Raw genomic sequence first — 10,823 nt, 5'->3', positions numbered from 1 at the left:
ATGCCGGATATGACGTCATCAAAGACATTTATCGAAAAAAAGAAAAAAACGTCTGGGGATATCATACCCAGAAACTCTCATGTAAAATTTCATAAAGATCGGTCCAGTAGTTTACTCTGAATCGCTCTACACACACACATACGCACAGACACACACACACACAGACACACACACACACACACACACACACACACACACACACACACACACACATACACCACGACCCTCGTCTCGATTCCCTCCTCTGCGTTAAAACATTTAGTCAAAACTTGACTAAATGTAAAAAGCATTACTGTTCCTTTACGTTTTTGAAACTGGTTTTTTTAAAATTTCAACTCTAGGGTTTTATGACTTCTAGACAAGGCACAGAGGTGTCGGGTTCAGGTCAATAACGAGAAAAATAAGATTTTTCTTGAAAGCCAATGGAACTAGAGCAGCTGATTATTTCTGATCCTGTTGGCGTGGGACGAAGGTGTTTGGCATGAGATATCTCTCCTCCTGGTATTAAGGTTACGATTAACGGGTTGGTTTCATAATGTTTCACAAATGATGTCATTTTTCAATTTTCAGTGCCAGCTGTAAGGAATGTCAAGATAGTTGTACGTGTGAAGATTCGCCTACGCGTCAAGCCTTGCGGAAGATCTGATTACAACAAAAACCAATTGGGAACAGTCATTACGGATTTCATCCTTCGAATCATGGAGATATTAGACATGCGCTTCCCAGCAATCTGCGTTTCCCGTGATAACAAAAATTGTGTCAACGTGAAGATCAAATTCAAAGTTGGGTGTCTGCAAAACTTCTCGTCAAGACGGAAACGTCAAACAGACCCTGAAGAAAATGAGGTTGAAATTGAGGTCAGCGGAGTTGAGTAAGTGATATTTTGTGTGATTTATGTACAAACTGTCCATCTTCTGATCTGGACGAAAATAGGCTAGACCGTCAAGTACTGATTTTTTTGTAAACGATTAAAAGGACTGTTTAGACTTTAACAGCCTACGCTCCTTAGTATTCACAGGAAGGGAAACGTGAACTTCTTTGAACATTTTGCTGATGTCTTTTTTTCTGCAGCTGGTGATGCCTGTTATGATTAATGTGTGTATGTTGCTGAAAGTACTGACACAGACATCCCTACCCCACGCAATATATCGCTTATGTGCACACACACACACACACGCACGCACGCACGCACGCACACACGCACACACACACACACACACATATATATATACACACACTTACACACACACATATACACACACTTACACACACACACACACACACTTACACTTACACACACACATACACTTCCACACATACACACACACACACACACACACTTACACACACACACACACACACACACGCACATACACTTACACACACGCACTTACACACACACACACGCACACATGTACACTTACACACACACACACACGCACACACACACACGCACGCACACACACTTCACACTCACACACACACACACACACACACACACACACACACACACACTCGATCTGTTATGGCAGACGGGCTCAGGATGCGAACACCAGACAGCACAGAATATACGATATAACTGTTTCATGCGTGGTTTTTTTTTCAGTTCTGAGGTTGAAGACAATACTACAAAAGAAATCCACGATTCTGCAGTTGCAATTGAAAGGGCTTTTTATGATAGCCAAGTTCAAGAAAAAACCCTGGTGAATTAAAGTTTTTGTTTGTTTGTAGGTTTATTTGTTTTCTGCAATGTTTGTTTGGATGTCAGGATAGCACCTGTACCCATATGACAACTATTATATTGTCTGCAACTAAAGATGTTTTCTTTTGCCAGAACATTTAGTTGGTAACTGCACTGCTCTGTGGTGCTGCTCAGTGGTCTCGGGTTCAACCCCAAAGTGTGGCGGCGAGAGAGTGGTTGTTCTCAGTAGTCTTTTAAATGCATGCTTGTCAGTGTGACTCTTTGGATTTTGTATTTGTTAACTGGTATTCTCTTAATACATCAGACAAATTAAATCTCACGTAGTTATCTCTTTGCTGACATAGCTTATATATGAATGCAAATTGTGTTAAATGCAGTTAAGAATCAATTGAATGTATGTCCCTTCTGTGTATTTATTAACAGGAAAACAAAATATAGTGCTACATACATGTGACCCTCCACCACGGAATGAGTCGCATGTCACATGTGCATGATTTTCATATTTTTACATTTTCCTAAAGAGTGTTTTATGCTCTATCCAGTGGTGAAAATCGTTTTAGAGAAGAGCGAAAACTTTTCGAGTTATAAGCCTGTGACTAAGGTGACCCTCACATTGTTACCACAGTCCCCCCGGACTTATATTAAGCCTGGCGCAGAACCGCGCGAGGTGACATGCGACTCACTCCGTGGTGGAGGGTCACAATTATACCACTGCAAGAAAATGTTTTCTTCAATACGCGTATACTTACTTATTATACTTTAGAAATGCTATCTAAATTTTTCATTTTAGCCTTGCAATTCTTAAAAGCACATTTTCCGACCCAACAAACACGTTTTGCATCTAACACTGCAAGGGAATGTTTTGTCCAAGACGCCTTATACTCACTGTATATACCTTTGAAATAATATCTACAATGTTAATGTTAGCCTTGCAAATGCTATAAGAAAATTGTCCGACCAAAGAATTGCGTTTTGTTTTCTTATCAAATACCTGCTATTACACCTCTGCTACTCCACAAGGAGTGAGTTGTACGAGTATGACATAGCAAGACAAACTGATGTGTATATAATTATATGGTAAATTACCTCTTTTAATTTAAGCAGTGGACTTCATACAACGACAACTGTTTGATCAGTATCCCTGCAATGAAAAAACTAGGATACTTGCAGTGTCGGAACATTTTTTCCTTGTCTACAGGACAATCTCGGACGATACTTTGTATACCCAGGTCCATCGACTTCTATTCTGTGATTTTTCTGTCATAAAGTGTTGAACACTTCAATGAGTACATCTCCATGTTTTTGTCACCAGAATAACAATGACATTGAATACCTGGGTGTGGACAATGTGGCTTCGGTCTACGAACCTGTGCCTGGGCAGGGCCCGCTGAAGTCTGATGGCACGCCTGCTGGCTCTGTCGACTTGGTGAGCCCTGGTACCTCAGGATTTACCTATGGTGAGTGCAGCTCTCTCTCTCTCTCTCTCTCTCCCTCTCTCTCTCTCTCTCTCTCTCTCTCTCTCTCTCTCTCTCTCTCTCTCTCTCTCTCTCTCTCTCTCTAAAAACATCAGCTGTGGCAAATTTTGAACTAGCATATTAGATTAAACATTTAGTTTAGATGTCCTGTGAATCTAAGATCACAGATACATGTAAATTTACATTCAGGCAAGCGGAAATTACATTCGGGGCTCTCACGCTCATTCAAACAACTTATATTTCCTTCATTGTCACCGGTCACCTGCTTAGCTTTGTTGAAATGATTGCATAGTATGAAGCTATATTTTAACCAGTCCATATGAATTTTTCACGAAAAGATTATTCTTGGCCTAATAATACGGGTTCAAACCGCCCAATAAGCTACTCAGTTCTTTGTGGTGATAGAAAAACATTGTATGATTAGATTGAGAGGATTTGAATTCCTACAAAGGATATATATATAATCAAATGACATAAATTGCAGGGCCTTGTCCTAACGGAACCTACTCCACTGACGGGACAGAATGTGTATCATGTGCAAAGAACACATACCAGGACCAGACAGGCCAAACCAGCTGCAAGGACTGCCCAGGGAAGACGTTCACAACCTCCACAGGTGCCAAGGCTGAATCTCAGTGTGGCAGTAAGTGATACGTCAATGATATCCATAACAGATAGAGTGTAAACGTTTCAAAATCAAGAATTTACTGGAACGTTTAATTTTGGAGAAAAAAGCCCACAACTGACCATTCACAAGGACGTTGATCTATCCTTTATGCCTGTCTTACACTGTGCGAAAACGTTGCGAAAAAGTTAAGAATATGACTTCCTTGCGAATATTAGGAACACATATGTTGCTATGTTGGAAACAAGAGACGGATGGTGGCGAATGGTTAAGAACATTTAAGAATGCCTTGCAACCATGTCCCGATCATTGCGAATTGTTGGAAATTTCTATTCGCAAGGGCAATTCGGCACAGTGTAAGAGTAGCATTAGAGTGGACACACAAGATTCAAAACAGGCAAAAATCGCTCATAACCGATCATGTGACTTATCTTCGAATAGTTGTGACAGCCAATATGTACGCATCAAACGAATATGAACATCGAACAGCGTCTACATGAACAGGTTCAGAAAAAAGGAAGGGGAGGGTGAGTAAACAGAATATTACAGTTAAAATCGCAAGCTGCAAAAAATGTAATTGCTCGTTTATTTCAATGTCAGTCCATCCTTTTACCACCATTTGCCTGACTTGTAAATATTGCACTTGTTTAGTTTTCATGACCAGATTAGTTGTAAAAAACCCGCAAGGGTCCTTGTGCCTTGCAGCCAGTGCTGACACTGGAATACTTCCGAACAGTTAGCTTACCATGTGGTCACCGAATAAACGATTGTTGCACCTCACCCTTTGTGTCCGTTGGTTTGTCCATAGAAAAACCCCAAGACATTACAACACTGAATCAAGGAACTACAACCCAGGCGCACAACTGCGGCTCCTATGCAGTGAGCTATGGCGACCACAGACACACACACACACACACACACACACACACACACACACACACACACACACACACACACACACACACACACTTACATCCATTGTTGTATGCAGTATTGAAGAAGGTTATCTGCGTTCACAGCTTTCTGTGATGCTGGCAACCAATACAACACGACTCTAATGTCCTGTCAGCTGTGTCCCCTGGGCACGTGAAACGACACTCAGCGCTTCGAGCAGTGCGGGGTGCCCTGATGGCTATGTTACTGTGGATGAGATGATGGGGTCCACCAGCATTGATAACTGTACCCTGCATAAGTTTTACCCCTACCTTTGCTCTTGAATTCCCCGAGCCTTCGTGCATGCGAGTGTCCGACAAACAAAACTGTAGCACGTTCAACCATCTTGACAGAAGGAACCAATACCCACGCTTCCAAAGTAGGTCAGACCTGTTGCACTTGCAGAGTAGTACACGAAGCTTTTGCACACTATAACTACCACTCTCACGAAGTTTTTCACTTCAATTCAAAGCCCATGATAGCGGTACGATATCAAAACAGCAAAGCTTAAAAAAACAATGATACTCGCCGGGATTATTGTCGCTTTTCTACTCCTCCAAAGCTCATCAAATATTTCGGCTGTCACTGTTTGCAGTCAGGATGATTGTGGGCTATATTTAGAATTTACCCATCATCCTCTGTTTTACCCCATCCCGTGTCATACGGGTTGCTCCAAAACAAAATCGTCTGCTTCAGGAGCAGACGACAGAGAAATAGTATAAATCATGTACGGTCATGATCTGTTGCATAAATTCCCTAACTTTTTGAACAATGATATGGATATTGTGAGTGGAGAAACCCACCCTGAAAACGTGGTCTTGTCCCTAAATGAATTTAAGAACTCATGTGGGCTTACTGATACCTGGCGGATATTTAATCCTACACTTAAAAAATATGCTATGTCCAGAAGGAATAAGTTCGTTGCCAGATGAATTGATTAGCCTACGTGTTTTCGAGTGATTCTGTGTTTAATGATGTGCTTGACTGCAGCATGTTTTCTGTCCCGTTTTCTGACCACAGATGTATTCAAACTGTGATTAGATGTTCTCAGTTTGAGCGGGTTCCCAGTTACTGGAAGTTTAATAATAATTTGTTAAAAGATCTTGTTTTTGTACATAAGATCTGAATGAATTGATAGACACATTTTTTATGAAAGACCGGCACGGTGGCCTAGTGGTAAGGTGTCCGCCCCGTGATCGGGAGGTCGTGGGTTCGAACCCCGGCCGGGTCATACCTAAGACTTTAAAATTGGCAATCTAGTGGCTGCTCCGCCTGGCGTCTGGCATTATGGGGTTAGTGCTAGGACTGGTTGGTCCGGTGTCAGAATAATGTGACTGGGTGAGACATGAAGCCTGTGCTGCGACTTCTGTCTTGTGTGTGGCGCACGTTATATGTCAAAGCAGCACCGCCCTGATATGGCCCTTCGTGGTCGGCTGGGCGTTAAACAAACAAACAAACAAACAAACAAATTTTTTATGAAAATAAATTGATGGCTCCCCAAGAACAATGGGAGCTCCTGAAATTGCAAATTAAAGATGAACTCATGACGTACAGTGTTTACAAAGCAAGAAGGGGAAAAAGGAAATAGTGCAGTTGTATGGGAAACTGAATGAGTGCGACGTACATAATAACGTGCTATTGCAGATACGCCTACAGCGAATCGCATTCAAATTACAAACTGACGACTACATTGTGAAAAAGGAAACTGGATCACAAGGGTTCACGATGGCTCAGGGGTATGATAAACAACGCAAACATGAATTCTTTGAAAATTGCTCGCTCTTGACGGAGGGCACCTAGGATCTTCTCAAGCGGTGAGTGTTTAAATGAAAGGGTGTTTGTACTGTGTGTAAAAGCCTGACACTCAGACAGTATCTGTGATGGTTTACGGGAGGCTTACTGTGCCTTTAATGCTTTTCCCTTACCTTAAACACCACCACTGGTAGAGTGGCCTTTGCATCCATTGGAGACTGTTATAGAGGTGAAAGCCATCTTGTTTCTTTATAATGATGACATAATTTGACTTTGCCAATCTGTTGCCAAAGTTAAGTTGCAGTGCTTTTAAAAGTGGTTCATCTTAACCCCCACCTGGATAATAAAGTAGCGTACCCAGTTGGTGGCAGGAAGAGTTGGTCATGCTGGTATTTTCTAAAATATTTCAAACAGTTAAGACATTAGGAAAAGATGGAAAGGCTCAGATATTGAACCAGTTCAGATTTATTTGTGAACAAAAATGCAGATATCTTCCTACATAAACAGAACATTTTGTGAACGTGTGCGTAATTTCAGCGAACTGTGGCAAAGGTTTCTACTCCCCCAACGACACGCTGCCCTGTCTTGCGTGTTCTGTTGGGGCATATAAAGATGTAGCCGGTAACGGGGACTGCATAGGCTGCTCTAGTGACTTCACTACAGCCGGCATGGCCAGTATATACAGACGTCAGCCAAAGCTCCATTGGTGAATGTTGAATAAACAGTGATGTGGAACTCTCAACCTCCTAGCTCAATCCCAATTTAAAACCTTGCAATTAATGTATGAAAAAAGTCTCACTCTACACAGTAAGCATACAGTCTTGATGTGTGTCTCGCTAAAGGGGTTGTCTTATGCCGTGTAAAAGCCCGACCAGGTGTTAGGTGAGCCTCAATTGTTGTTTACAAGCGAGATACTGCCTTTAAACCTGACACCTATGACTTTATACTTCTCAATCAAAATCTGTGTTTTTGAATGCTGAACTATCGGTAATAGCGAAGTTAAAGGTAACGGTCGGGTCTATTACGAACAAGTGCAATATGAACATTTGGATTTGGAATATTTCAGTTCAATTAAGAACATAGGATGTATGAATTTATTTTGCTACCAATTGTTGCCTTGCAGAATTAAAGACCAACACCATTGCCATTATTGTTGGAATATCTGGAGGAGTAGCAGCTTTTCTGTTGCTACTTATTGCTGGTGGATTATCTTTCTGGTAAGTGAAGGAAAAGAAAACAAAGCTTTACGATTGCCATCTACGCATTAACTGTTTGTGTTTAAACGTAAATAAAAAAAAAATTCTGAGATATGATTTTAACTATGTCTCTTTCTGTTACATTTTGGTTTTCAGTGAGTCATAGTAATGAGTAATAAGGGGAGGGGGTTACTTATATATATTTCCGTCTAATTTCAACTTTTTAGTTGGGTTGGGTTCGAGTTAACAATTAGGAGATTATGATTTTTGAAAACGTTTATGGGAGATCTAGAATCGAGACCAAACTGAACATGTTCAATCGCATAACAAAATCTCATAAGATGTGTAGAAAAAGACTTGCAGGTAAAACAATTTCTCCAATACGGTTGCAGTGTGTAGGTACTGAGCAGGAGAAGGGCCAATATCTTAGGTTTGATGGGGAAGTTCGCCCCCCTGTAAACTTCACAAAATGGTATATAGGAAATACGAGTTGCATTAAATAATGTACGCAATGTACCAACCATTATTTTGTTTACCATTCATTTTACATTCGACGAAGGTGGTTCATGTTGCAGCAGTTGCCTTCCTTGATCAGTGTAGACAGGTCAGATTTTAAACTCAAACGATTGCAGTCCACAAATAGTTCTTTTCACTGTGATTCACGACGGCGAAGTGGCCTAGTGGATAAGACACCAGCCTCCTAATCAGAAGGTCGTGAGTTCAAATCCCGGCCGCGGCCGCCTGGTGGGTTAAGGGTGGAGATTTGTTTCTATATACAATATCCCAGGTCAACAAATGTGCAGACCTGCTAGTGCCTTATCCCCCTTCGTGTGTACACACAAGGGCAAGACCAAGTGCGCACGGAAAAGATCCTGTAATCCATGTCAGAGATCGGTGGGTTATAAAAACACGAACATACCCAGCATGCTTCCCCCGAAATCGGCGTACGGCTGCCTTAATGGCGGGGTAAAAAAATAACAAATAGTTCATACACGTAAAACCATGAACGAACAAACCAACTGTATTTCTGATATAGATAAATTGAAAAACGTGCAGATGACAAAATGAGCTGCTGAAAGGGTAGCATTTAAACTTTCTTCGTGCATGTTCGCAATCATTCATCGTCATGTTTGTGTCTTTATGAGCAGGCGATATAGAAGGCGACACAACCAGCAAGGTACACGCAGTTCTGAAGTCTTCGACAATGGAAATCACAACCAGCAAGGCATAGACAGTCCTGAGGTCCCCGACTCCACAAACTACAACCAACGCAACAGCAGCCATTCTGACTACAAAATACCAGTCAGTAACCATGCTGACGAGAATCACAATCAGCAAGGTATAGGCAGTCCTGATGTCGCCGACTTTACAAACTACAACCATTCGGACTACGAAATACCAGACAGTAGCCCTGCTGAAGTATGTGACATTGAGGCCAGCAGCCAACCAGAGAACGTTTATTTGGATATCTATGACCATGCGAACAACAGTGAGCAAGGTCATTTTTACGAATCATTGAACTGCAGCTACCCCAATTTCGAAAATGGGCATCGCCCTACTTGATCTATCAGCGGCCTTTGACACAGTCGACCACAAAATCCTCCTTCAACGCCTTCAGCACACCTTTGGTATCCATAGCACAGCTCTTTCTTGGTTCTCTTCTTATTTCACCGACCGCTACTGTCCAGACTGTTTCGATTGACAAACTGAACTCTGACCCCATCAGGCTTGAGTGCGGAGTCCCTCAGGGCTCAGGCTTTGGGCCTGTACTATTTACTCTCTACACTCAACCTCTTGACCACATCCTTGACCGACACAACGTTCTCCACCACTCTTTTGCCGATGACTCTCAACTTCACAACAGCTCTTCCCCTGACCAGTCTGAATCTCTTCTTTCCTCTATCTCTGACACTATCACTGACGTGCAGAATTGGATGACAGAAAACAAACTCCAGCTCAATAGCAACAAAACTGAAGCTATTCTAATAGGCACTACATCCAAACTCTCCAAAGCCACCTCCGACTCTCTTCAACTCTCTGACTCTTCTGTCCCTCTGTCTTCTGCTGTCAAAAATCTCGGAGTCACTCTAGACAACACCCTTTCCATGAAACAACACATCTCTTCTGTCTCTCGCACCTGCTACTTCCAACTCCGCCGCATCGCCACTATCCGCAAGTACCTCACCACAGATGCTACCGCTAAACTGGTCACTTCCACCATTCTCTCACGTCTTGACTATTGTAACTCTCTCTTGGCGGGTCTTCCCTCTTCTTCTATCTCTCGTCTCCAACGCATTCAACATAGCTCTGCCGTCTTGTCTTACGAAAGAAAAAGAGAGACCATATCACCCCCCTCCTAAATCAGCTCCACTGGTTGTCCGTTCCTGCCCGTATCACATACAAAATCCACACTCTCACCTACAAATGCCTCCATGGTCTTGCCCCTGCCTATCTCTCTGATTCTCTCTCTCTCTCTGTCCCTTCACGAGCACTCAGATCATCTGCCGACTCCCTTAAACTCAACATCCCCCACACCAAACTCAAAACAGCAGGTCAACGCTCATTTTCTTTCCAAGCACCTAGCCAATGGAACACACTACCTCTCCCCCTCCGTCAACAACAGTCCCTCGAATCATTCAAATCTGCACTCAAGACATTCCTTTTTTCCAAATAATCCATGCATTCTACACTGCCCACCCCCATCCCACCCTGAATAACTGTACATATTTAATGGTTGATGGTGTGTGTGTGTGTTAGTGACTTTAAGTCTCCGTGTGTGTGAATGAGTGTATGTGCGCCTTGAGTCGCCTGTTGGTGAGATATGTGCGCGTTATAAATATTCGTATTATTATTATTATTATCCTTATCCATGAGGACGATCACCACACGTGAATAATGACCAAGAAGTAGGGGAACAGTAGACGAATTATCTTGTTTTGACAAAAAAAAAAACATTCCCGATGTTCAGGGCAAATAATTCAATATATTTCTTGTCTTCGGAGTACAAAGACTATCTGCGCTTAATATTAATAGTTTCTATGGGTTTTTTTTTGTTTTTTTTAATTTGTTTGACTTTCAAGTCCAACCAATAGTACAGTAATTGAGGTGCTGAGCTTTTGGGCCTGGTTAATTAAAACTGC

At 42.1% G+C, this 10,823-nt stretch overlaps 1 protein-coding gene across 1 annotated transcript; it reads left to right on the top strand.

Moving 5' to 3' along the window:
• The first annotated feature begins 428 nt into the window (after positions 1 to 428).
• LOC138955171 (uncharacterized) lies at positions 429 to 10,400 on the top strand. Its single transcript, XM_070326838.1, has 6 exons — positions 429 to 871; positions 1,607 to 1,703; positions 3,015 to 3,159; positions 3,662 to 3,820; positions 7,611 to 7,704; positions 8,832 to 10,400. The coding sequence occupies exons 1-6, from the start codon at positions 699 to 701 to the stop codon at positions 9,244 to 9,246; spliced, it is 1,083 nt and encodes a 360-aa protein (XP_070182939.1). The 5' UTR covers positions 429 to 698; the 3' UTR covers positions 9,247 to 10,400.
• Positions 10,401 to 10,823: the final 423 nt, after the last annotated feature.

Source organism: Littorina saxatilis, unplaced genomic scaffold (assembly GCF_037325665.1).
Source record: "Littorina saxatilis isolate snail1 unplaced genomic scaffold, US_GU_Lsax_2.0 scaffold_645, whole genome shotgun sequence".
Taxonomy (NCBI): domain Eukaryota; kingdom Metazoa; phylum Mollusca; class Gastropoda; order Littorinimorpha; family Littorinidae; genus Littorina; species Littorina saxatilis.
Note: the sequence above shows the minus strand (reverse complement) of the source record. Positions and strands in the feature narration are given on the sequence as shown.

Excerpts from the sequence above, each read along its gene's own strand:
- LOC138955171 (XM_070326838.1), top strand. The coding sequence starts at position 699 with ATGGAGATATTAGACATGCGCTTCCCAGCAATCTGCGTTTCCCGTGAT. Across the intron at positions 3,821-7,610 it reads GGCTGAATCTCAGTGTGGCA|AATTAAAGACCAACACCATT; the intron begins GTAAGTGATACG and ends GTTGCCTTGCAG. Across the intron at positions 7,705-8,831 it reads GCTGGTGGATTATCTTTCTG|GCGATATAGAAGGCGACACA; the intron begins GTAAGTGAAGGA and ends CTTTATGAGCAG.